Below are 27041 nucleotides of genomic sequence, written 5' to 3' on the forward strand. Positions count from 1 at the left end.
CGTAAAATGTAAAGCCCGGATACTATACTATCCAGAGGCCGCCCATCTCTTCTCCGCTTTCCCCAGCTCGTTATTTGGGCGCCTCTCCTCTGACATCTCAGTCTTACATCCCTATTAGTCAAAGTAGCAATTGGAAGGGCGGGGCCTGGGTCCAATTCAGGGCCCCCGGACCCCCAGTGCTGAGAGCTTTCCAGGATACCAGAACTCTGGGCCAGCCCAGGCTCTACACGTTCACTCCCATTTGCTCGTCCCTCTGAGCCCATCACCGGAGGCAAGAGCTTGAGGACCAGCTCGTCATCCTCTGCAGCCTGCCTCCTCATCTGGAATCAGTGTCCGAGACCCTGGCCAGCTCCACAGGCGCTGCTGCGGGCCGCGAGGGGCCCAAACCCAAGCGGGCCAGCCAGGGCCAAAGGCAGTGTGCGGGACCGGGTGGCCGCCGGCTGGCGGGGGGGCGGGGGGGGAGGGGAGGCGCTGACGCCGATTCCTGGGAAAAGCTTTCCGAGCTGCCGCCCAGGTCACAGCGCTAAAAATACCCGGGGCCCCTGGGGCCGTCTGCTCCAGCGGCCGGGTGGAGGGGGGGGGGGGGGCAGGGGAAGGAGAGAACGAGGGTGGGGGCGCCCATGGGCTGGGGGCGCGGGGGCTCCCCCTTCCCCCTCCCCAGCCCCATCCTTCTCCCGAGACCCAAGGAGCTGCCCCCAGGGGGCATCGGAGCCGGGGCCAGGGAGAGAAAAGGAGTTGTTTACGAGACGAAAGGTGCCGGGAGAAGGGAGTCCAGGTCTGGGGAGCCCGGGGTGCCCGTGAAAGGCAGAGCGCCCTCCTGGTCTCCGCTCCACCCGCCCTTGAGTCCGCAGGAGCTAGAGAATTCCCTAAAAAGGGCCGGGGCGCGCCCGCCGGTGGGCGGGCGGTGAGGGGTGGGGGTGGAGAGGAGGCCGAGGGCCCCGAGGCGTCCAGTTCGTGCCGCCGGCCCCCGGCCCCCGGCCAGCCCGTCGCCCCTGCCGCAGAGCCCCTACCTGCAGCGCCCCGCGCCCCCGCTGCCTCGGTGGCTGGGCTCCGGCGAGACGGCTGCGGGGGCGTGGGAGCGAGACGCGCCGGCCGGGGTGGGGCTGCGCTGCCGGGGCTCCCGCGGGACGGCCGGGCCCTGGGAGCCGGGAACGAGGAAGCGGCGGGCGGCGGAAGTGGGGGAGGGGTGGCGACGGGCACCCGCGCTCGCCTCCCTCCCGGCCGCCGCGGGGAGCCCCCTCGGGCGCGGCCGCTCGCACTTCCAGGCCGGGCGAAAAGTTCCCCGCGCGCATCCTTGCCCCGCGGCCGGCCACGCTCGTCTGCACTCCGCCCGCAGCCCGCCCGCAACCCGCCGCCCGGGCGCTGGGCTCCGCACGCTCCGATCCACTTGCTGCGCCGCGCCCCGGCGGCGCAGCCCCGCCGCGGGGACACGCGCGGGTTCCCGGCCCACGCGCACTTGCTGCTGGCGACTCGTGGGCAGCCCCGCCGGAACGCACCCGCACCCCGGGCGAGAAGGCGCACGCGGGGAAAGGGGCCCGGCGGAGCCGGGAGGGCACTGACCCGGTGCCGCGACTCAGGGCAGGTGCGCCGCGGCGGAGGGCCTCCTGAACCTGGGACTCACCCGGCAGCCCCCGGTTCTGGATCCGGGACCGGACCGAGCCGCCGCCCAGCCTTCCAGCGCACTGGGCGGGGTGGGCGCCGGGACGGGGCGGGTCAGGGCTGCAGGGGTGGGCCGCAGCGCCGCGCCCCGAGACGCCGGCGAGAAGCCAAGCCCTCCAGGGCGCGAACAGGGGCGCTGTGCATCCGGGCTGGCGGGGGTGGAGGGGCGACGCGCAAACTGAGGGAGGAGAGGAGAAGGGCTTGCACCCCTCGCCGCGCCTCCTGCTCAGACCAGCCCCAGAAGTGTCCAATCTGCTTAACTCCTGGACGGAGACTCTTGCCCATTCTCTTCCTCCTCCCTCCCTCCCCCCATCCCCTTGTGCTCGCGCTCGGAGCTCCAGAAGCCTCGGGGACGGGACGGGACGGGACCGGGTCGGGGGTGTCTGTCGGGGATGCTTCTGCCGTGGGGTCATTCGTTCATTCACTCAACAAACATCCGCGAGCAAGCCAGGAACTAGGAGTCATCCTTGGCACCTCTCTGTCCTGCGCTAAATACACCTCCATTTCCTGTCGATTCTCCTTCCTGAATAACTTTCCAATCCACCAACCCTCTCCATTTCCACCACCATCTCTCCTTGGCTCTCCCAGTAGCCTTCTATCTGGGTACCCTGTACTCGCTCGGCCCGGCTACACTCCATCCCCGCCCCCCGCCCCAGCCGTCAGCCATCATTTCAAACCGCCAACTCTGGTGTTCCGCCCCCTGCTTAAACCCCTCCATTGTTAGAATAAAATCTAGGTGCTGATATCTGAGCCGAATCTTGAAGAAATGAGTTCAACGAGCGGAGAAGAGGGGCGGGGGTGGGGTGGGGAGGGGCATATGCAAAGAGAGGGATGGAGTCGAGATACATTCGGGTTTCCCTGTCGGGGACCAGCGCTCTGAACAAGTACCTGAAGCGCTGTTGCTTCTCTTGTTAGTGGGATCCCAAAACCCTGGGAGAAACACAGCCGGCGGCTTTCCCACTATTTTACAAGCAAGGAAACTAGTTTATGGGAGGCAAGTGGTTAAGGGCACAGGCGTGGTCGTCAGACCCTCCTGGGTTGCAAACCTAGCTCTCCATCTAGCTGGTTGTATAAACACTTAATTTCTCTGTTCTTTGATTTCCTTGCTTATTAGGTAGGAATAATTAATCCCTACTACTTATGAGGTAATTCGTATAAAATGCTTAGTACCGGACGTGGGCACTTTGGAGATGCTTAACAAACATTAGGTGTTTTGATGGTAATGGGTTCTGAGAAAGGGAGGAAACTGCTTTCTTCCACGAATTTCTGTAATTACAGGAAGTACACCCTGATAGTTAACACTTCTTCAGAACTTATTATATATCTGTTGCTGTTATAAGTGTTTTGCCTATATTTATTAACTCTTTTAATCCTCTTAACAATCTTGTGAGGTAAGTACTATTATTATTATTTCCATTTTCCAGATGAAAACTGAGGTACAGAGAGGTCAAGGGACTTGTCCAAGGCCATACAGCAAATAATGGATTTTGAATCCAGATCGGCTGCTCCAGAGACTGTGTTATAACCACTGGCCCCAGCCTGTTCCCCTTCAGTCCTGTTGCAGTTTTCATCTCCCAAGAAAGGTCTCAGTCAGTTTGATTCTTATTCCTCATTCATGGGTGGAGTAGACACTCGGTCCCATTTCCTAGCACAGAGGAATGAGGCCAGCTTGGAGTGTGGTGGGTGAGAGCTCAACTCCCAAAGCCGCTTCCCCCCTTTCCAGGCTTATTCCTGGGAACAGGACTCCATGAATTGTTTTGAGCTGTCCCCAAGATGGTGACAGATCTGGAACCTCTGTCTCTTCTCTTTGCCAGATAGTTGCCTCATAAAGGGGTAGAGAGGGGAAAGCGTCCAAGCTAGAGAGAATTCAGGGGGCTAAGCCGGAAGGGTGCCAGCCCAGAGAAGGAGCCAGGCAGCGGACCCAGGAGCAGATGGCCAAAGGGGGTAAAAGGAGGCGTGCGAAAGTAGATGGCCAAGACTTCAGGCTCCACGCAGGATGCAGAGAGCTGGGGACAGCATCATGACCACACTAATCACAATTTTTAAAAATTGTTAGGTAGTCTATAAAATTACAGCTTTTGTCAAACCCATCAGAGAGCTGAGTTTGCAGAGCAACCAATTAACCTGAATTCCAAAGAAGGACGGGAGCCTCCGAGAAGAAATGGGACACAGGCGCTGGCACGCTTGTGAAGCAGGAGGAAGACGGGGCCTCCATTCAGACAGGTGAGAGTTCATTTCCTTCCTAGATGCAGGTTGCTCGCCGGTATCATATTCTTTCTGCCTCCAGAAAGATCTACATAAACAAGTAAAGATCTCTGGAAATAGACAGAATGAAGGTAAATATAAGAGACGTTTTTCTGTGTTTAATCACCTTAAAAGACAATTGACTAAAGCAAACGAGTGGCAATACACTCCCCTTTTGCTTTCGAAGTCATGGGGATGTCAAGTCCGGAGTAGGGAATATAGCCAATAACTGTGTGGTGAGAGGTGATAAGTACACTTACCATGGTGAGCATTTTGTAATGTATATAATTGCCGAATGACTATGTTATACACCTGAAATTGATATAAAATTATGTCACTACATTAAAAAAATCTATTTTAGAGAGAGAGAGCACAAGTGGGGGAGAGGGTCAGGGAGAGAGAGAGAGAGAAAGGGAGAGAGAAAGAGAGAGAGAGAGGAAATCTTAAGCGGGCTCCATGCTGACTGTGGGGCTCGATCCCACAACCCTGGGATCATGACCTGAGCCGAAATCAAGAGTCTGACACTCAACCGACCGAGCTACCCAGGTGCCCCTATATGTCACAACACTTCAATTTTTTTTTTTCAACGTTTATTTATTTTTGGGACAGAGAGAGACAGAGCATGAACGGGGGAGGGGCAGAGAGAGAGGGAGACACAGAATCGGAAACAGGCTCCAGGCTCTGAGCCATCAGCCCAGAGCCTGACGCGGGGCTCGAACTCACGGACCGCGAGATCGTGACCTGGCTGAAGTCCGACGCTTAACCGACTGCGCCACCCAGGTGCCCCAACACTTCAATTTTTAAAACAGCAGCAGTACGTTGTGGGTATATAGCATATATAAAAGTTAAATTATGACAATAACAATAGTTAAAATGATGGGATGAGTAATTGGAAGTATACTATTTAAGGACCCTCTGCTGTATAAGTGGTATGACATTATTTGAAGATTGCCTTTGGTTAATTGAAGACATACACCATAAATGCAAGGGGAACCCCTAAAAAAAATTTTTTTTTTTTAAATTTTTTTTTCAACGTTTATTTATTTTTGGGACAGAGAGAGACAGAGCATGAACGGGGGAAGGGCAGAGAGAGAGGGACACACAGAATCGGAAACAGGCTCCAGGCTCTGAGTCATCAGCCCAGAGCCCGACACGGAGCTCCAACTCACAGACCGCAAGATGGTGACCTGGCTGAAGTCAGACGCTTAACCAACTGCGCCACCCAGGCGCCCCTAAAAAAAAATTTTTTTAAGAGGTATAAATAACAAGCCAATATGAAGATAAAGTGAAATAATAAAAATATTGGGAGCCAGGGCATCTGGGTGGCGCACTCGGTTAAGCGTCCAACTTGGGCTCAGGTCATGATCTGGTGTTTCTTGAGTTCGGGCCCACATCGAGCTCTGTGCTGACAGCTCAGAACCTGGAGTCTGCTTTGCATTCTGTGTCTCCCTCTCTCTGTGCTCCTCCCCTGCTCTCTCTCTCTCTCTCTCAAAAATAAATAAAATATTTTAAAAAAATTTTTTTAAATATTGGGAGGCATTCTCCCTGGCCCTTTTGGTGTTCAACATGTCTTGTTGACTATGTCAAGATTGCAAGGATTTGACTTCTCTCCTGCACCCTTGCTTAGGACTGATAATTGTTAATAGAGCTTGAGAGACCAGATCATGTCTCTCTCAGACCAAGGCAGGTTTGCTTACTGCTTGCTATAGAAGTTCTGGGCCTGGTTCCCCAGCCACAGGGTAAAGCCACTATGTGTGTGCTATGCATCTGGGACCACCATATCAGTTATTGGACCTGGGGCCAAGTGGACCACAGACAGACAGCTATGCTCCTGTTCATGTTGTTTGGTGTGCTGTGAGTAGTGTTTCAATCAAATGGAATAAGTCTTATTGTCTATTTTTGGTACCCAGTAGGTTGATGTTTTTCCCTGAAGAAATGTAATTAATCCAAAGTAAGGAAAAAAAAAAGAAAAGAAAAAGAAAAAAGAAAAAAATGAGAAAAAAAATGGATGGAAATATAAAACAAATATGTAAGATTTTAATCCAATTGCCAATGAAAGAACCAATTAAAGGACAGACTAGTACATTTGGAAATAAAGCAAAAGGCAATAATGTGCTGTCTACAGAAACCGAATTTAGCTATAAAGAAACATGTACGTTAAAAGTAAATGGGTGGAAGGACGCCGGGGTGGCTCACTCGGTTAAGCACCCGACTTTGGCTCAGATCATGATCTCGTGGTTCATGAGTTTGGGCCCCACGTCGGGCTCTGTGCTGACAGCTCAGAGCCTGAAGCCTGCTTCGGATTCTGTGTCTCCCTCTCTTTCTGTCCCTCCCACTCACGCTCTATCCCTCTCTCTCAAAAATTAATTAATTAATTAATTAAAAATTAACAAAAAAAGGTAAATGGATGGAATGAGATGTACCACACAAACAGTAATCAAATCAAACTGGAGTGGCAGTATTCATAGCAGACAAATATAAACCTTCAAAAAGACTATTAGCAGCGATTGAAGAGGGATAGTGATAACAATAAAAAGTTCAATTCACCAAAAAGACTTCACTATTATAATGCGAATACATCTAATAACAGAGTTTCAAAAACAGATGAAGTGAAAACCGATAGACCTAAAATAGAAAGAGAAAAATCTATATTTCAGTTCGAGAATTCAATACTGCTCTCTCAGTAATCAATAAAACAAGTAGGAGAAAAAAGGAAGGAGGTAGAAAACCTGAACGCTATCAACTGACTTGTTCCGACTGCCACGTTGCTAACACTTTAACCGGACAACAGCAGGATAAGGATTCTTGCAACTGCACATAAAGCATTCACCAAGCTGCATCACAGCCTGGGCCACCAAACGAACCTCAACAAATTTAAAAGAATTTAAATCAGACAAAATGTTTTATGACTATACAAGAATTAAAATGTAACCAATAAAGGCATCTGGGAGACATCCCCAATCCTTGGGAATAAAACAGGACACTTCAAAAAAAAACCGAGAGTCAAAGGTGAACTCCAAAAGGAAATGCGAAAAATATCTTGAATTGAATAAAAACTGAAACGCAGCTGCCTGCCACCAAAATAGCCCCTGGTGCTCCGTGCCTTTCCTTTATTCTTACCTTTGTGTAGTCCTCTGCTACACTGTATCGAGGCGACTCTCGATACAGTCACAAACGGTGGTGGATCCCATCCAAAACTAGGATTGAAAAAACAAAAGACCACAGCTCCTGTCTCGGGTGTGTGTCCTCTGTTGCTTGGCTCCCTCGCTCTGGGGGAAGCACCCTACTGTGTCATCAACAGCCGTGCAGACAGGCCTACCTGGCATGGCACTGAAGATTCCAGCCGACAGCCAGGAAGAACAGAGACCGGCCGGCAACTGCATGCGGGCGCAGGGAAACGGAACCGCCGGGCCCGGTGGAGCCTCGAGAGAGTGGACTGTGGTCCTGGCCGGGGGCTTGACAGCCACCTCAAGAGATGCTGAGACATCACCACCTCAGCTAGAGCACTCCTGGATTCCTGATGCCCCAAACCCCTGAGATAATAAATCCCTCTTGTATTAAACTGCTACACTCAAGACTAGTTTGCCATGCAGCAGGAGACAGGGCCTAGACTTTGGTACTGTGGGAGAGTGCTGCTGTGTCAGCTCCGAAATGTGGCAGTGGCGTTAGCACTCACCACAAATTGATGAGACTGTAGGGAAAGCACCTTGGAAACGCTGTTAATAGAAGCCTCGGGCCTTTGAGAAAAAGGCAGGGCCAACAGCAAAGTGGGTAAATGCTATTGGGAACTGGGGAACCGGGGGAAAGGAAGCCGGTTATGTCCTAGCACAGAGGTTAGCAGCCCCGTCGCCTGCAGTACAGTGGGCAGCAGAAAGTACGCCTGATGAGCTGGGTGGTCTAGCTGAGGACATTTCCCAGGAAGGCGTCAAAGGCGCCACCTGGTCTCTTCTCGCTGCTGACAGTAAAATGCCAGCAGAGAGGGCGGAACTAAGGCAGCAGCTCCCGAGTGACAGCGAGGTTGCCTCCTGCGGGGCACTTGGCAATGTCTGGAGACATTTTTGGTCCTCGAAACTAGAGAGGTTGCTCTTGGCATCCAGTTAGTAGAGGCCAGGGATGCTGGTAAATAGCGTCTAGTTGCAAGACAGACCCCTCTCCCTACCTCCCCCCGCACAAAGATTCATTCTGCCCAGAATATCAGTAGTGCTGAGGCTGAGAAACCCTGAGCCAAAGGGAAGCAGTGGTAAGTATAAAAGAGCCAGAACTTCATGGTAGGAAATTCTCAGCCTCTCCAAATGGCAAATGATAGTAACAGTAAGAAGTGCTTTCCTGGCAAAGCTCAAAGAATCCAGGGCATTGAAAACCTTAAAAAACAAAAACAAAAACAAACAAACAAACAAAAAACCCCACCATGGTCCAAAAATGAAACAGGTTGTGACTGTTAAGATCTTGAGTTTACATCTCAGGAAGACGAAAGGCAACGCCTCAGAGTACTATTCAGTCAGATAAAAGACCTCTAAGATTATAGGTGTGCTTTACAGATCCTCTAAATCAAACAATAGAGATTCTAGAAAGCTGAAGGGTGTTGTCCCTTAGCCATTTCAGCAGAAGCCTAATGCAGAGAAGGGCTTATCTCAAAGAAATTGTGGGCATGGCTTTTGTCTAGCCAAGTGGACCCGGATAAGATTCAGAGTGACCTACAAGTTCTTAGAGGGATAATAAATCCAGAAACATCTCCAGTTTGGATTTATAAGAATGAAGCGAGTATAAAATAAAAAGAGGACTTTGGGCTCTGAATAAAATGGAGTAGATGCATTCCTCTCTTTCCTTCCCACAAGTACAGGTTAAAATGCTGGACATTTTATCTCAAACAAACGTAAGAAGGCAGATCAACCAGGACCCCTCCCCCCCCCCCAGTAGGCTTTCTTTTTGCTAGGGTCTGGAGAAGCCTGCAACCTGGAAATGCCAACAAGGCACAGATTAAAGTCGCCTCCATGAAAAGCCTGTTTTCTCTTGTCAAAGGACTGAGAAAGGGGCACCCTAGCAAGACAGAAATCTTCTGACATTAAATGGCCCACTCCAGCAAAATACTAGAGGAAAAGGCACTCCTAGCCTCCACCTGCAGACAGAGGGGGACAGCCTAGACTTCAATGTTTGTCTTGTAACAGAGGTTACAGGGCACCTCCCCCACTTCACCTCCAAGCGGTGTTGGTGGGGGGAGGCTTCATCATTGCCCAACAGTAACAAGTACCTCTCTCCAAGTACCCTTCCCCATTTCCATGGTGTCGGAGGAGGCCATGGGGGGAGCTACACTACCATCCCCATCCAGCAATGATGAGGCCCCACTCCCTTCCCTCAATGTAAAGGAGGCCCAGTATGGAATCTAGATGACCACCTCTGCCCAGCAGTAATGAGGCAACCCTACCCTACCCTTCCCCTACTGCGTGGTATCAGGGGGTTCATGTGGGTAGTGCGGGTTTTCACTCTCATCTGGTGGTAAAGAGTTGGTATCACTGGACCAGGTCATCCAAGGCCTGGTTTAAAACAACGTTTTAAAACAAGGTTTAAATGAAATCCAGAGTCTCATAACATAATTTCCAAAATGTCCAGGTTATAACTGTAAATAATTCATCATACATAGAACTGGGAAAATCTCAATTTGGATAAGAAAAGACAATCAACAGATACCAACAGATCAGTGTTGCTGGATTTATCTATGATTTCAAGACAGTCACTATAAAAAAGCTTCAACAAGCAATTACAAACATTCTTCAAATAAATGAAAACAAATATCAGGGAGGGGCATCTGAGTGGCTCAGTTGGTTAAACTTCCAGCTCTTGGTTTTGGCTCAGGTCATGATCTCAGTTTGTGAGTTCGGGCCCTATGACAGGCTCTGTGCTGACAGTGCAGAGCCTGCTTGGAATTTTCTCTCTCTCCTCTCTCTCTCTTTCTCTCTCTCTCAAAATAAATAAGTAAAAATTTTTAAAAAATTATTTTTAAAAATCTCAGAAAAAGAAATAGAAATCACAAAGAAAGTAGAAATGTTAGAACTGAAGAAAAAAATTACTGTGCTGGGTTGAATCGTGTTCTCCAAAATACCCAATATTACAGAATGTGACCTTATTTGGAAATAGAGTCTCTGCAGAAATAATCAGTTAAAATGAGGTCATACTGGAGTAGTGTGGGCACTAAATCCAATAACTGGTGTCCATTATAAGACAATGTGAAAACACAGAAAGATACCCAGGGGAGACCACCATGTGAAGATGGGACACAAATACTGGGATGATGGGTCAATAAGCCAAGGAGCACCCAGGAGCCAGGAGAGAGGCATGGGACAGGTTCTCCCTTGGAGCCTCCAGAAGGAACCACCACCTTGGGTTTTGGACTCTTGGCCTCCAGTACTGTGTGAAAATAAACTTGTTGTTTTAAGCCATCAAGTTTGTGGTCATTTGTTACAGCAGGCAGGCCCGGGAAACTAATACAGAAACTAAAATGTAAAATAAAACCACCTCACTGGGTAGGCTCAATAGAAGGATGGAGATAATGTTTGAAAGGACAGGTGCATTTGAAGATAGAACAGTAGAAATGATCCAATCTGAAAGAGAGAGAAAATTATATTTAAAAAGGATGAAAAGCAAGAACAGAGCTTCAGAAACCTGTGAGACAGTAACAAAAGATTTAACATTTGTGTTACGGGAGTCCCAGGTGGAGAGGAAAAGGAAGTGAAGCTGAAAAAACATTCCAGAAAAGAATGGCTGAAAGTTTCCCAAGTTCGACAAAGACCTGAACCTACAGATTCAAGAAGCCGACTGAATCTCCAGCATAAGCCCAAATAAATCCATGATAACACACACCATAATCAAACTTCTGAAAACTCAGGTCAAAGAAAGAATCGTGAAGGCAGTCAGAGAGAAATGACACCTTTCCTGTGGGGGAACAACAGTTCAGTTGCAGCAGATGTGAGCTGCCAGAAAGAAGTGGGACAGCATTCAAGGAGCGAAGGAAGATACGGTCAGTCCAGAGTGCCTGACAAAGATTCTCTCCTTGACCAAACTCTAGCTTGGCTCCTCTGAGCCCTCTTTTCAACATGGCCTTAAACTTGGTCTATACAGACTTGAACAAACACTAACATAGTTTTTAACAACTCAAGGCTGAATCCCTAGGATGACCCCAGACCCCTTAAAGTACCTGCCTGAGAAAACTCAAGGCTGCCAAATGAATTTACTGTTTGCTCTAGCCAACGCCCCCCCTCCCAATATAGGGCCCTGTCTCCCAACAGCAAGATATGCATCTTTCGTGGAAGTGTAGGAGCCTAACTTCAATAGTGTCAGTTAGCAAACCTAGATAGGTCTCACATGGACCAATACCCCCTTTATGCTTTTTGTAAATTTTCACTTCCTTGGCTCTACAGAGCCCCCACTTACCCCCATTCCCTATTCCTGAATTCAAGATGCCAAGTTGTCTATACAAATCAAAGCTGAATTCAGTTCACACTGGATTCTTTCCCCTATTACAAGAGAATATTAATGATAAAAATCTGTCCTTTCTACTTTAGCTAATTTGTTTATCTCTGACATGCTATACCCAGAAAGAAGACCATTTAGGACTGAAGATGAAATTAAGACATTCTCAAATAAAAGAAACACTAAGAGTATCTGTTGTCTGAAGACCTACCCTAAAAGAATGGCCGACACAGTTGGTAGAGTGTGTGACTGGATCTTGGGGTTGTGAGTTCGAGCCCCACGCTGGGTGTAGAGATTACTTTTAAAAAATGGCTGAAGGAAGTTCTTCAAACATAAATGAAATGGTAAAAGAAGGAAACTTAAAACATCAATAATGAAGAAAGATAAATGAAAAGAATGGAAATACAGGTAAATGTAATAGACTATCCTTCCCCACTGGTGTTTTCTAAATTATATTCAATGGCCAAAGTATAAATTATAACATATAACATTGTCTGATGTGGTTCTCAGTGTATGCAGAGGAAATATGTAAGACATTATAAAATGGAAAGTAAAGATCTAAACAGAAGGCTTCTGTACCTCACTTGGAAGTGGCAAAATGTCGATACTGTGACTCATGTAGACTGTGATAAATTATGAATGTATAATGAAACCCCAGAGCAGTCACTAAAAACTCTGCACAAAGAGATACACTTGAAAACGCCATAGATAAATAAAAAATGGAATCCTAAAAGATGTTCAAGTAACACAAGAAGGGTGGAAAAACAGAACAGAGGAATGAAAAATAGAGGGAACCAACAGAAAATAAAATGGCAAATGGAAACACTAAGACATAAATAATTACATCAACTGGAAATGGCCTCAATAAGTCATTTAAAAGTGAGAGATCTGAAAAACAGAATACAAAAATGTGACCCAGCTATAAGCCATCAGCAAGAAATTCACTTCAAATATAATGACATAGGTAGGTTGAAAGTAAAAGGATGTAAAAGAAATAAGCCATACAAACATTAATCAAAAGACAGCAGAGTCTGCCATCTTAATATTAGGTAACAGCAGATAAAAGAAAATCACCCGGAAAAGAAGTTACATTACATAGTGATAACAGGGTCAAACCAGGAGGAAGACAAAGTAATCCTAAACGTATAGGCACTAAACTGATAAAACCCAAAGGAGAAACAGGCAAATACACTATCAGAGTTGGAGACTTCCACACATCTCTGAACAACTGATAGAAATACTAGGCAGAAAAACGACAGGATCTGTAAGAACTTAACAAAACCATCAGCCAAAAGGATCTAACTGACATTTAGAGACTACTCCATCCAACAACAGCAAGATACACATTCTTTTCAAGGGCCCATGGAATATCCACCCCAATAGACAATACCCTAAGTAAAAAATCAAAACAGCAAACCGCACACAACCTCAAGAGATTTAAAAGATTGAAAGAGATTTAAAATTATACAGTGAGTATTCCCTTGACCACAGTGGCATCAAATAGGTCCAAGTTAGCAACAGAAAGGTGACAGGAAAAATCTCCAAACACATGAAAAGTAAACAACATACTTCTAAATAACCTATGGGTCAAAGTGAAAATCTCAACGAAATTTTTTAAAATTTTGCTGAATGAAAGTACAAAGTATCAAAATTTGTGGGGCACAGCTAACTGGATGCTGAAAGGAAAATTTACGGCACTAAATGTTTACTTTCAAAGGAAGAAAGGCCTCCAACCAACAATCTAAGCTCCTGCCTCAAACTAGAATCAGAAGAGCAAAATAAACCCCAAAGAACTGAAAATAGAAAAACAATGCAGAAAACCAAGGAAACAAAGAGCTGCTTCTTTGGAAAGATCTGTAAAGTTGACAAACCTCTAACAAGATTGACAAAGGAAAAAAAGAAACAGGAGACCTAAACTATCAATTTCATGAGTGCAACGGAGGATATCCCTGCAGACTCCCAGACATTAAAGAGATAATAAGGGACTACTAAGAACAATTCTACACACATCAATTTGGCAATTTAGATAAAAAGGACTAAATCCTCAAAAAGTACAAACTGCCAAAACTCACCCAACATGAAATAGACCATAAAAACAGCTCTATAACTATAAAAGAAATTGAATCTGGGGGCACCTGGGTGGCTCGGTTGGTTGAGCATCCGGCTTCAGCTCAGGTCATGATCTCACGGATTTGAGTTCAAGCCCCTTGTCGGGCTCTGTGCTGACAGCTTGGAGCCTGTTTCGGATTCTGTTTCTCCCTCTCTCTCTGCTCCTCCCCTGCTCGTGCTCTGTCTCTCTCTCTCTCAAAAATAAATAAATAAACATTAAAAAAATTAAAAAAAAAGAAATTGAATCTGTAGTCAATGCAACACACACACACACCTCTTAAAAAAAAAAAAAAGAAAGAAATATCTAGGCCCAGATGGTTTCACTGGAGAGATCCACCCAATGTTTATTAGGAGAATTATGTAGAAGAATTAATACCAATTCTATACAATCTCTTTTAGAAAATGGAATAGGAAGGAACACTTCTCAACATATTTTAGGAGCTTGGTATTACCAGACCCAGACAAAGACAGTACCAAAACATAACACAATAGACATATTTCATCTAAGTTATCAAATTTGAGGGCATGGAGTTGTTCATGATATTCCTTTATTATCCTCTTGATGTCCCTAGGATCAATAGTGGTGGTCCCTCTTAAATTTCTGATATTGGTAATTTGTATCTTCTTTCTTTTTGTTCTTGGTTAGGTTGGCTAGAGATCTGTTTATTTTTACCTTTCAAAGAACAATTTGTGGGGTTCATTGATTTTCTCTACTGTTTTCCTGTTTTCAATTTCATTGATTTCTGCTCTAATTTTTATTATTTTTCTTTTGCTTGCTTTAGGCTTAAATTGCCCTTCTTTCTCTAATTTTATAAGATAAAAGCTTAGATTGATTTCTGATCTTTCCTCTTTTCTAGTATATGCACTAGTGCTATAAACTTCCTCCTAAACACAGTCTTCACTGCACCCTACACTTTTGATAACTTGTATTTTCACTTTTGTGTAGTTCAAAATATTTTAAAATTTCTCTTGAGATTTCTTCTTTGATCCATGTTATTCAGTAGCAGATTGTTTAATAATATCCAGGACTTTCCCAACTATCTGTTACTGGCCTCTAATTTAATTCCATTGTGTTTTGAGAACATACTTTGTATGATTTCTATTCTTTTAAAAATCTGTTCAGGTGTGTTTTTTTTAAAAAATTTTTTTTAACGTTTATTTATTTTTGAGACAGAGAGAGACAGAGCATGAACAGGGGAGGGGCAGAGAGAGAGGGGGAGACACAGAATCGGAAGCAGGCTCCAGGCTCTGAGCCATCAGCCCAGAGCCTGACGCGGGGCTCAAATTCATGGACCGTGAGATTGTGACCTGAGCTGAAGTCGGATGCTCAACCGACTGAGCCACCCAGGCGCCCCAATTCAGGTGTGTTTTATAGCCTGGAATGTGCTCTATCATGAATGTTCCATATAAGCTTGAGAAGAATGCGTATTCTGCTATTTGTTGGATGAAGTATTCTATAAATGCCAATTAGATCAAGCTGATTGCTGGTGATGTTAAACTATATCCTTACTGATTTTTCTGCCTGTTTGACTTATAATTACTGAAAGAGAGGTGTTGAAGTCTCCAACTATAACAGTGTATTTGTTTATTTCTCCTTGGAGTTCTACTGGTTTTTGCCTCACATGTTTTGACACTCTATTGTTAGGGGCATATATATTAAAGATTATTATGTCTTCTTGGATAATGGACTCCTTTATTATTATTTAACAATCTTTTTTATCTGATAATGTTTCTTGTTCTGAAGTCTGCTTTATCTGAAATTAATATAGCTATTCCAGCTTTCCTTTGACTGTGTGAACATGGTATGTCTTTCTCTATCCCTTTATTGTTAAACTATCTTCAGCTTTATATTTAAAGTGGGATTCTTGAGGCACCTGGGTGGCTCAGCTGGTTGAGCGTCTGACTTTGGCTTAGGTCATGATCTCACAGTTCACAGGTATGAGCCCCACGTTGGGCTTTGCACTGATAGCACTGAGCCTGCTTCGGATTCTCTGTCTCTCTCTTTCTCTGCCCCTCCCTGCTTGTGTTCTCTCACTCTCAAAAATGAATAAACATTAAAAAAAATTTAATAAAAAATAAAGTGGGGTTCTCTTAGACAACATATAATTAGGTCTTGTTTTTTTGTTTTGGTTTGTTTTGTTTTGTTTTATTTTGTTTTTTGTCTATTCTGACTGTTCCAGTCTCTTAATTAGAATATATTTAGGCCATTCACATTTAAAGTCATCATTGATATAATTGGCATAATATCTACTATGCTTATAACTATTTTCTATTTGTTGTACTTGTTCTTTCTTTTCTTTCTTTCCCTCTTTTTCTGCCTTCTTTTGCTTTGAGCATTTTACATGATTCTATTTTCTCTCCTTTCTTAGCCTACCAATTATACTTCTTTTTAAAAAAAATTTGGTCATTTCCCTAGAGTCTATAATATATATTTACAGCTATTTTAAGTCCCCTCTCAAATACTACTGTGCCAGTTCAAGAGTAATACATGTAACATACAAAGGATCCATAGCCCTCACAAAAATAGACACAGAAATCTTCAACAAAATATTACGAAATATTCAACCCAAAATTACATAAAAAGTGTTAAACACCAAAACCCAGTGGGGTTTATTCAGGCATGCAGGCCTACTTCAATATTCAAATATCAATTAATATAATCTACCATAGTAATGAACTAAAGAAGAAAAAAATCACATGACCATATTGACTCATGAAGAAAAATCATTAGACAAAAGCCAATGCCATTATTATAAAAACTCTCAACAAACTAGGAATAGAGGGTAACTTTGAACTTGATATAGAGCATCTACAGAAAACCTACAGCTAACATCATATTTACTGGTGAAAGATAAGATCAAGAATAAGGCAAGGATAACTGCTCTCAATACCTTTATGCAATGTGGTGCTGGAAGTTCTAGCTAGCAAAATAAGACAAGAAAAGGAAATTAAGGTATTACAGATGGGAGAAAATATTTTCAAATCATACATGTTACAAAGGACTTGACTCTAGAATATATAAACAACTCTCAAATTCAACAGTAACACCAACATTCTTCACAGAGTTAGAGCAAACAATTCTAAAATTTGGATGGAACCAGAAAGGATCCCAAATAGCCAAAGTAACATTGAAAGAGAAAACCAAAGCTGAAGGCATCACAATTCCAGACTTCAAGCTGTATTACAAAGCTGTAATCCTCAAGACAGTATGGTACTGGCACAAAAAACAGACACATAGATCAATGGAACAGAATAGAGAACCCAGAAATGGACCCACAAACATATGGCCAACTAATCTTCAACAAAGCAGGAAAGAATATCCAATGGAAAAAAGACAGTCTGTTCAGCAGATGGTGTTGGGAAAACTGGACAGTGACATTGCAGAAGAATGAACCTAGACCTCTTTCTTTCTTTCTTTCTTTCTTTCTTTCTTTCTTTCTTTCTTCCTTTTTTAAATTTTATTTATTTATTTTGAGAGAGAACACAAGCAGGGGAGGAGCAGAGAGAGAGAGAGAGAGAGAGAGAGAGAGAGAATCCCAAGCAGGCTCCGTGCTGTCAGCACAGAACCTGACATGAGGCTCGATCCCAGGAACCATGAGATAATGTCCTGAGTTGAAATCAAGAGTTGAATGCTCAACCAACTGAGCCACCCAGGTGCCCCTAGACCACTTTCTTATACCATACACAAAATAAACTCAAAATGGATGAAAGCCCTAAACATAAGACAGGAAACCATCAAAATCCTAAAGGAGAAAACAGGCAACAACCTCTTTGACCTCCACCTCAGTAACTTCCTACTTGACATGTCTCCAGAGGCAATGGAAACAAAAGCAAAAATGAACTATTGGGACCTCATCAAGATAAAAGGCTTCTGCAAAGTAAAGGCAACTGTCAGCAAAACTAAAAGGCAACCAATGTAATGGGAAATGATACTTGCAAGTGACATATCAGATAAAGGGTTAGCATCTAAAATCTGTAAGGAACTTATCAAACTCAACACCCAAAAAACAAATAATCCAAATGGACAAAAGACATGAATAGACACTTTTCCACAGAAGACATCCAAAAGGCTAACAAACACATGAAAATATGCTCCCCATCACTCATCATCAGGGAAATAAAAATCAAAACGACAATGAGACACCACCTCCCACCTGTCAGAATGGCTAAAATTAACAACTCAGGCAACAACAGATGTTGATGAGGATGCAGAGAAACAGGAACCCTTTTGTACTGCTGGTGGGAATGCAAACTGGTGCAGCCACTATGGAAAACAGTATGGAGGTTCCTCAAAAAATTAAAAATAGAACTACCCTACAACCCAGTAATTGCACTACTAGGTATTTATCCAAAGGACACAAAAATGCTGATATGAAGCACATGCACCCTAATATTTATAGCCGCACTATCAACAATAGCCAAAGTATGAAAAGAGCCCAAATGTCCATCAACTGATGAATGGATAAAGAAGATGTATCAATATACATTATAGAATATTACTATATTACATTATAAATCTTACTCAGCGATCAAAAAAAAATGAAATCTTGCCATTTGCAACAACATGGATGGAACAAGTGTATTAGGCTAAGTGAAATAAGTTGGTCAGAGAGAGACAAATATCATGTGATTTCACTCATATGTGGAATTTAAGAAACAAAACAGATGAACATAGGGGAAGGGAAGGAAAAATAAGATAAAAACAGAAAGGGAGACAAACGAGAAGAGATTCTAAAATATACAGAACAGACTCAGAGTTGCTGGTGGGGTGTTGGGTGGGGGGATAGGCTAAACGAGCAATGGGCATTAAGGAGGGCACTTGCTGGGATGAGCACCGGGTGTTATATGTAAGTGATGAATCACAAGTTCCTGAAATCATTATTACACTGTATGTTAACTAACTTGGATTTAAGTAATAATTAATTAATTAATTAATTTTTAAAAACTCAGCAGTAGACAAACAATCCAATTAGAAAATGGACAAAACCCAGATGTTTTATCAAAGAGAATACAGAAATGGCAAATAACACAATAAAATATGTTCAGCATCAATAGCCATTAGGGAAATGCAAGTTAAAACCATGATGAGGTATCACTACACACTTACGAGAATCATTTTAAAAAATAACGACCATAGTGGGGCGCCTGGGTGGCACAGTCAGTTAAGCATCCAACTCTTGATCTCGGCTCAGGTCGTGATCTCACAGTTTGTGCGTTCCAGCCCCACACTGGGCTCTGTGCTCATGGCGTGCAGCCTGCCTGGGATTCTGTCTCTCCTTCTCTCTGCCCCTCCCCTGCTTGTGCCCTCTGTCTTCTCTCAAAATACATAAATAAACTTTAAAAAGTTTTAATAAATAAAAATAAAAAAATAGGAACCATACCAAAAGCAGATCGGGATGCAGAAAAAACCGATCATTCATGCATTGCTGGTGAGAATGTAAAACAATATAGTCACTCTGGAAAATAGTTTGTGTCTTCTTAGAAAACTAAACAGACACTAGCAATCGCACTCCTTATGGAGAAATGAAAACCATGTCCATGCAAAAATCCATACGTGAATGTTCACAGCAGCTTTACTTGTAACAGCTCTAAATTAGAAACAACTCGAATGTTCTTCAGTAAGGGAATGGTTAAATAAACTGTGGTACATTCTATACTCTGGAATAAAACTCAACAACAAAAAACCCAAACTACTGATACATGCAATAACTGAGTGGATGTTGAGGGCATTCTTCTGAGTGAAAAAAAAAACAAAACGCCAAACTCGAGCCAGAGCAGGCAGAGGAGCCAGGAGTAGTGGGGTGGACAGAAGGGAGAGGGGAGAGCGAGTGTCCTTCACAGCTTCCCTCTCAAGCCACCTCCAGGTTTCTGGCCTGGGTCACAGCATGTTAACCTCCCCCCTTCACCCTAATAATAAAGGACGTTGACATGCACGAAGTTGTTCTGCAGCCTAGGCTTGGTCCATCACCCCTAAAAGGCAGAGCTAAGCACCCTCTACGCACGTGTCTCCGCCCTAGAGGCGGTGTATTGGAGAGTGGTTCTCACACTCGGCTGGGTATCAGACGGGCCGGCTGAATGGGGTGGTGCCCGGGGAAGCTGTGTTCCACAGGCTCTTCCAATTCCTGATGTGGCCAGCTAGGCAGATCCTTCAGAGCAGCCCTCATCTCTCCCTGCTCTTCACCACAGCCCCTCCCTGTCCTCATCTCCTGCCGCCACTAGTCTCCCCTTCTCTCACCTCCTTCGGGCCCTTGCTCACATCTCATCTGGTCAGTGAATGCTTCCCGTTCCATCCATTTTAATATGGCAAACATTCTGCCTTTGCTCTCCCACTGCCCTCTGCCCCGTTTACTTTTCTTCCCACACTTATTTCCCTCTGACAGGACAGTGGTGTGCTGGAACTGACTCATAAGAGCTTGCAAAAGCCTATTACACTCTTACAAGCTCTGCTGGCTGGTTGTTACGCCTAGCCATCATTAAAAATCAAATTACACAAACTTAATTAAATTAATGATATTAAAAACAAAGGCAAAAAATGCTCAAACTCATCACTTCGTAATTGTTTGCTACCTTTTGCTATTTATTATCTATGTTCCTGAGAGTCTTCACTGTTGTGGAAATATACAATCATATGCTACTATGCATTTCCATTCAATTCTCTATTCAGTGACATCTCATTGGTAGCTTGAATTCAGCCCTGGTAGGAGTATTCACACCCAAACATAGGTACGTTATAAATCAGGTTTATTATTTTGTCGATTGTCTGCACCAGGGGTTGACCATGGCCCAAATCCAGCCCAACTACTTTTGTAAATAAAGTTTTATTGCAACACAGCCATGCCTACTCATTTGCATACTATCTGTGGCTGCTTTCACCCTACGATAGCAGAGCTGAGCAGGTACAATTATACGGCCTGCAAAGCTTGACCTGTTTACTATCTTGCCCTTTACAGAAGAAACTTGCCCACCCATGGTCTAGCCTTAACATCTAATGGAGGAGATGTTAATAATGCAATTAAATGTAAACACATATGTCCTGTCTCTAGCTAGTACATTGTAAACAGCACACACACCAAAAAAAATTGAGAAAACATACTGCCGGTATTTGAAAACTGATCCAATACAGCAAATAAGTCGATATGTCATTGGTGAATAAGTGAAATTCCAACATTTTATTCTTTCACTTTTTTACTTTCTTCCTCCTGAAAATGTCAACATTTATGTTGGAGCTACATTTGTTCATCCATAACAACCATAGATTGGCTATGGATAGGAGTTAGGCAAGACCCAGGAAAAGCATACTGTTAAGAATGAACTGGCTCTTTGGAATTTACAATAAAGAGTATTGTAGAATTTTATTATTTTATATTTGTATCAGTAAAATTTATAATACACACACATAGGTAAACACATTTTGCTTTACAAGCACGCGTACTGTTTTGTTTCCCCTCCAGCAGAATGTAAACTCCTTGAGAGGAAGAATGTTCTTTTACCCCAGTGCTTAGAACAACACCTGACATGTAGCACGTGCACAGTCAACATAGGACGGGAGAGAACAGATGAGCATGGTTGGGAACCCCTGGTTTCATGCATTGACTGTCAGACCTTAAATTTCCAGCTCCACCATTATCCACGTGTGGCCTTGAGTAAATTATTTAACCCCTTTGAACCCTGGCTTCTTTATTTAAAAAGAGGAGACAATTCTCTTACCTCACAGGGAGGTAAGAGAATGCCTCTACCTGGCACCTACTAGGGTTTTCCACAAATGGGAGTTTCCTCCTCACCCTCCACCCCTGCCACACACATACTCCTTGGAGACCCAGCCCTGCTGCTGTCACAAATTTCAGTGATGTCACAGCCTCCCTCCCTGGAAGCTCCAGCACAGCCCTCCTGACAGCCAGCCTGAGTGCTGGCCGAACTGAGAGGGTCAGGGTGCAGGTGGTGCCTGATTCCAGTCTTGCCCCAGATATCTGTCTTTGAGGCCTCACGGCCCCAGTATGAGTCCATCAGCAAGGAAGAGGCCCAAGAATAGAATGGTTTCCAAGGTTGGACTTGGGAACGGACATGGAGGGGGTCCAGCCACACCCAGAGCAGGGGCCATCCAGCCTGGGGGAAAGGGAGAGGTGAAGGGTGAAGAGAGAGCAGGAGAGTTAGAATGGTCTCCCCATTTCTGCCCCAAACCAAGACAAAAATCCCAGTCTAAGTTTGGTCAAACCACGCTCAGCCAAATGGAACAGCATAATGGAGGTGTTCAGGGGGATTCCTCCTATATTAGCGCTCTCTCTGTGTCTCTCCGTCTCTCTGTGTCTCTCTCTCTCAGCTACAAGATGAAGAACCACGGGACAAGATACCGCAACCTGTCAGCAAAGCAATTAGGCGGAACCGACTTAAGATGGTGAGATGCCCCATTTTGGTCCCTCCTGGTTGCCAGGCTTCTAGTGACCCAGAAGTCACCAGGCCCAGCCCTGACCTGAGTTGAGCCAAAGTCTAGGTGGGTTGTGGGAGACTACAGAAAGCTGAAGCTTCTCTCTTCCTTGTTTCTTGACCCCGGCAGGTATTAAAAAACTTGTCGCTCTTGAAGCTGCTCAAGAGCTCAAACCCCCGGATCCAAGAACTGCATAACTTGGCCAAAAGGTGTTGGAATTCGTTGCTCAGAGTTCCGAAGATCCTTGGGATCTCCACCAGGTGAGCTTGGCCCACCATGCCCCCACCACAGACCCTACAGCTATCTTTACTAGGAATAGGCACAATCTATATATGCTAAGAAATTAAGAAAACCTAATTTTTACAAAGGCTCTGTGAGAAAGGTATTTATTAGCCCCATTTTACTGATGGGGAGCTGAGGCTCAAGAGATAAAGCGACTTGTCCCAGCTACCTGAGCTGGTAAGTGGCAGAGCTAGGCTCTGAAGCCATTCCTGTGTGATATCAGAGCTGTGGTCCTAATCATGGTCACAATCATCCAATTATGGGACTAACCACCAGCCAGGGCACCACCCGAGCAAGAGGGGCCGCTCATCCTCCTCACCCTCAAGTCCACACAATGCAGAGATTCACCTGCAGACCAGTCACCTTACTAAGGCTTGGCTTCCTCATAAATCACACCAGAATATTAAGAAAGTTGACATTAGGCACCTGCTAAGTGCCAGGTATATGCTAAGCACTTCACAAGCATTTCCCAGTTACATAATTCTTCACAATTAGGTAGATAGAATTATCCCAGTTTTACAGATGAGAAAACTAAGGCTCTTAGAGGTTGAATTTCTTTCCCCAAACGCACAGATGGTAAGAGGCAGAAGCGAATTTGAACGCCAGTTTGTCGACCTTGAAAACCTTTGCTTGCAAAGCCACTCGGCCACTTCGCTGCCCCCTACTTTGGGGAACTGGTGTGAGAGTGTCCTGGGCCTGGCGTGTAGCAGGCATTCAAGTCACAATGGTGGCTGTTAACAGTACTGTCATTATCTTGAGGCTGAGTCCTCACTGATTCACACACTGAGCTAGGACAGTGCCACCACTGTGCAGAGAACCCAATGGTTCTCTACAGAGAACAGACACCCTTGGGGAAGGTCTCCTGCCAGCACTGAATACCTCTGGTTAACACCCCCTCTCTGGGCTCCTCACTCTGAGCTGGCCTCCTAGATGCCGGCAATCAGGAAACACTGAGCTGGTAAGGTCAGGCCTATCTCATCCCACAGTTTCCCAACCTGTTCAAAGCAGCACAACCTCTCTTCAAGTATCTGTCCTCAAGCCCCAGCTGTGTTGTTGGGTGGAAAGGTATCCTGCCCTCACCCTGCCCTTCCCAGAGTGGAGAGGGCATTTGAGATACCTCCCCAGAACCTTAAGGTTTCTTGGAACACAATTTGAAAACACTGGACTAGTTCACCCCTTCACCTGAAATCCAGAAAGGAAGAACCCTGGCCAGCAGCCCATGCAGACAACATACAGTCCTAGGGGTCCTAGCAACCTCTCCTGGCCCTTCGCCCATCCTTATCCCATCCCGTGCCTCCAGACACATCCCCTGGTGGTGAAGCTTCTCTTCTGGTCCTCTCTAGCTTTCCCCACTGAGCTGGCCGCATAGCAACTCTCTCAGGGTTGGAGGGTCAGGGCCTTAGTCCTGCTCTGCTGACTGTCTTCCCTCCCCCTGCCAGGAGCAGTAATGTCTGCGATAGAGTGGAACAAGATAATGAAGAGCTCCAAGAGGCTGGGTGCCCCGAGAAGACACTGGAATCCAAGAAATTACAGTCCACAGGGGAGCTCAAGCAGGGGTTGGGGGACAGGAACAAGGCACAGGAGTCACCTGCAGCAGTGCTCCAGGGCAAAGAGCAGATGGAGCCTGAGCTCCCAAGGACATCGAAGGATCATGGCCTGACCGCTTTCCCTGGAGCCCAGGGAAGGCAATCACCTAAAGGAGAACCCCGCATCATCTTCCTGAAGACCTACCAGCACAAAACTCCCATGGGGGACAAGCAGCAGCTGGAGGCAGCTGACCAGTGGATCTGGTTTGAGGGGTTGCCCACCCGAATCCACCTCCCCGGGCCTCGGGTGATGTGCAGATCGTCCACCCTGCGCTGGGTCAAGCGCTGCTGCACGCGCTTCTGCTCTGCGTCACTCGAGCTGCCCATGTGCCATCCGTACAGAGTGTGACGACACCACTGCCAGGCCGGGGTGAGACCTGGGCCCAAGGGAGGCCTGGAGATGGGTCCCGGAGTCAGGGGCTCATGATCCAGACACTTGGGGACTGTGGCTAGCAGTGCTGGGGGGGCTCCTCCTGCATGCCCAGAGAGTTGGGGGGAAGCCATTGACCAAGGCCACATGGCAGGGAGATGACTAGGCTGGGGCCTCTCAAGATCCAAGCAGGGGTTCTGGGGAGGGGCACTGGAAGGTGGGTTCTAAGGTGGGTCATCTCACTGCCTGGAGGCCTCAAGAGGGTCCACAACTGCTATGGCTCAGAATCTCAGTCAGGAGTCTGAGTAAGGGACTTCAGGGATTTCCAAATGAAGGGGAGGGGGGGAAGGGGGGGACAGTCAAGTAGATCTCTGCTGTATCCTTTCCCCTGAGACCAAACCATCACCCACATTTGTTGCATTTATTCATGCCTCAAATAAGATTGACTCTGAACAAAAAGTTCCTTAGCAAAAGAAAGAAAGAAAGAAAGAAAGAAAGAAAGAAAGAAAAAGAACAGAAAAGAAAAAGAAAAAATACTTCACCAATTGAGGTCCCAAGAGAGGAAGGGGTGATGGGCTTGGGGATCCAGCTGAAAGGGAGCCTTCCCCTTCACAAAACCCCCATCCCCAACCTGCTGGACTTAGGGCGCCCTGGTCCCTGAGCCCGCTCCCGGGGCGGCAGCTCCCCCTAGCGGCCGTCTTGGCTCCTAACACCAAGGTCTCTGCTCACAGGTGGTGTGACCTTGGACGGGAGCCAGAGGTGTGACAACGGAGACGGCGCGAACATCTGAGCGGGAGGGATGGGCGGGAAAATTCACGAGTGTACAAATAAAATCTCCCATAGGAACTGAAGAATATTACCGCCAGTTCTTCCTGTTTGGGGCTGGAAAGGATGGAGGAAAGAGGCCCTCGGCGGAGGTGGGGAGGAAAAAGTGTGCATCACGATTTTACGTTTCTTCCACTCCATTCCCAGGTCCCTATGGTCAGTCTAGAACGTGGCACCCAGAAGCCAGCGAGCTACACCCCTCCACACCTCTGCGAGCTGGCCTCTCGAAGGATGCATTCTATGAAGTCACAGAAAGGGAACATCTGTCGGGTGCTTTCTGGGTGACCGGTACCTCACAATGGCCCTGCAAGCCAAGGAGATGAGGAGACCGTGACGCCGAAACAGAAGGTGATTTGGCCAGGCTCCACACGACTAGGGGGTGGCGGGGCCAGAACTCTAATCTAGAAGTGCTGGCTGCTCCCCATTCCACCTTCCGAAGAAAGGAAAAGGCACGAGGGAGCATCCAGCCCGTATTCACGCGCATTGCGGCCCGGTTATTGCAGCATCGGCTGAGCCTCAAAATGTGCCCAGCCTGGGTCAAGGAAAGCACCCAGTCAGGCCCCGAGTCAGTACTTCCCTACAGCTCCCAGGTGACACGGCACGCCCACCCTCCAATCCCAAGCCCAGTCGTCCCCTGTCTGCAGGAGCCATAGCCCTGAACACGCAGTTGGGGAGAGGAAAAACCAGGGAGCCGGGGTTTCTGGGGATCTTCCCCTAGAGGCGGGCTGCGCGGTGTGGCGCCCTCAAGAAAGCAGCGCAGCGATCGAGGGGCGCAGAGCCCTCCCGGGAGGGACCCAGGCAGTGGTGGAGAGGCCTAGATGTGGAGGAAGGGCAGGAGGGCCTCCCCGGGACACGCCTGCACCCTCCTAGGCCCCAGCGCTCCACTCCGTGACTGAGCCCAGCGGGCCTGCACCGGCACAGAACGACCCCGTAGCCCTGGGCGGCGCGGCCTGAGCCTGCGGGTGTGGGGCTGCTCGGTGCCGCCCCGCTCGGCTCTCCGCGAGCCGGCGCCTGGGCGCTACGATCCCCACTCCCGCCTCCCCTACCTCTACAGCGCCACTCCCCGTGCCGCCTCCACCCCGCAGCCTCCACTCCAAGCTGTCTCTCCGCCCGGCTTGCACGCCGGCCCACTTCCTGCGTCGTCGCCATTTCGGTTCTTTTGCTGGATATCCTCAATCCCATCAGTCTTCAAAAATCACCCCTACTCGATCTTTCCCCCCCAAGCCCCTTCCATTTCATCAACCTTCGCCTGAAGGTTTGTCCCAAACGCTGTCAGCAAGCAATCAGGGCAGCGCGCTCCCAACCAAAACACACCGTGTTGGGGACCCCCTGCACTCGTCCTCATGGGAGCCCGCCCAGGGGACCCCAAGTGGGTAAGGTGTGAGCCTGAGCAAGACTGGCAGCTACCACTTTGCCGGATAGGCAGTCAGAGTTGGGTCCAGGGTCAGCGTCAGCGTCAGCTGATGGACTGTGTCTGTGTCCCGAGGCTGGGATCTGTCATGTCCAGGGCACCTCTGGGTGCTGGGCGGGGGGTGGGGGTGGGGGGTGGCAGGGAGGCAAGGATGCAGGCACTTGGGCCTCAGGCAACGTGCCTCCCACAATCCCACAGCTGGGTTGTCCCCTTACCACCTTCCCTGTGCTTGACCACTCCAATCTGAGGCTTCTCTTCTGGGCTCAGTTAGATCCTGCTTTTTGGGGGCAGGAGGCTGCAACAGATCTCAGAGATCACAAACCACTCCAGAAATGGCTCCCTACCAGTTAACTGTGGGAAAAATTAACTTTAAAGTGTTGGATTCAGAGTGACTTTTAAGAAGTCACATGACCTCTCTGAGCCTATTTCATCTTTTTATAAAATAGGGACGGATATGGGGCGCCTGGGTGGCTCAGTCAGTTGAGCGTCCGACTTTGGCTCAGGTCATGATCTCACGGTTCATGGGTTCCAGCCCCGCATGGGGCTCTGTGCTGACAGCTCAGAGCCTGGAGCCTGCTTCGGATTCTGTGTCTCCCTCTCTCTCTCTCTGCCCCTCCCCTGCTCATGCTCTGTCTCTCTGCCTCTCAAAAATAAACGTAATAAGAAAAA

At 46.7% G+C, this 27041-nt stretch overlaps 2 protein-coding genes across 4 annotated transcripts in view; one reads left to right on the forward strand and one right to left on the reverse strand.

The window, feature by feature from the left end:
- The window catches only part of SYS1 (SYS1 golgi trafficking protein), a 35293-nt gene that overhangs the window by 759 nt on the left and 7493 nt on the right, over positions 1-27041 (reverse strand). Inside the window, exons 4-5 of one of the 2 annotated variants that reach the window (XR_006300728.1) lie at positions 3784-3974; positions 2996-3304 (exon numbers count right to left, since the gene is read on the reverse strand). The exons of the other annotated variant lie outside the window; for it this stretch is intronic. The gene's annotated coding sequence lies outside the window, so the exon portion shown is untranslated. Of the gene's footprint in view, positions 1-2995; positions 3305-3783; positions 3975-27041 lie in introns of those variants that run through there. 2 annotated transcript variants of the gene reach the window in all.
- TP53TG5 (TP53 target 5) lies at positions 3769-24959 on the forward strand. 2 transcript variants are annotated; one of them, XM_043602273.1, is made up of 5 exons: positions 3769-3882; positions 21794-21868; positions 22028-22158; positions 23620-24136; positions 24868-24952. In XM_043602273.1, the coding sequence occupies exons 2-4, from the start codon at positions 21866-21868 to the stop codon at positions 24113-24115; spliced, it is 630 nt and encodes a 209-aa protein (XP_043458208.1). In that variant the 5' UTR covers positions 3769-3882; positions 21794-21865; the 3' UTR covers positions 24116-24136; positions 24868-24952. The 2 variants fall into 2 exon arrangements, with proteins under 2 accessions (XP_043458208.1, XP_043458207.1); XM_043602272.1 differs by lacking the exon at positions 3769-3882 and adding an exon at positions 18099-21518 and having other exon boundaries at positions 24868-24959.

Source organism: Prionailurus bengalensis, chromosome A3 (genome assembly GCF_016509475.1).
Source record: "Prionailurus bengalensis isolate Pbe53 chromosome A3, Fcat_Pben_1.1_paternal_pri, whole genome shotgun sequence".
Lineage (NCBI taxonomy): Eukaryota > Metazoa > Chordata > Mammalia > Carnivora > Felidae > Prionailurus > Prionailurus bengalensis.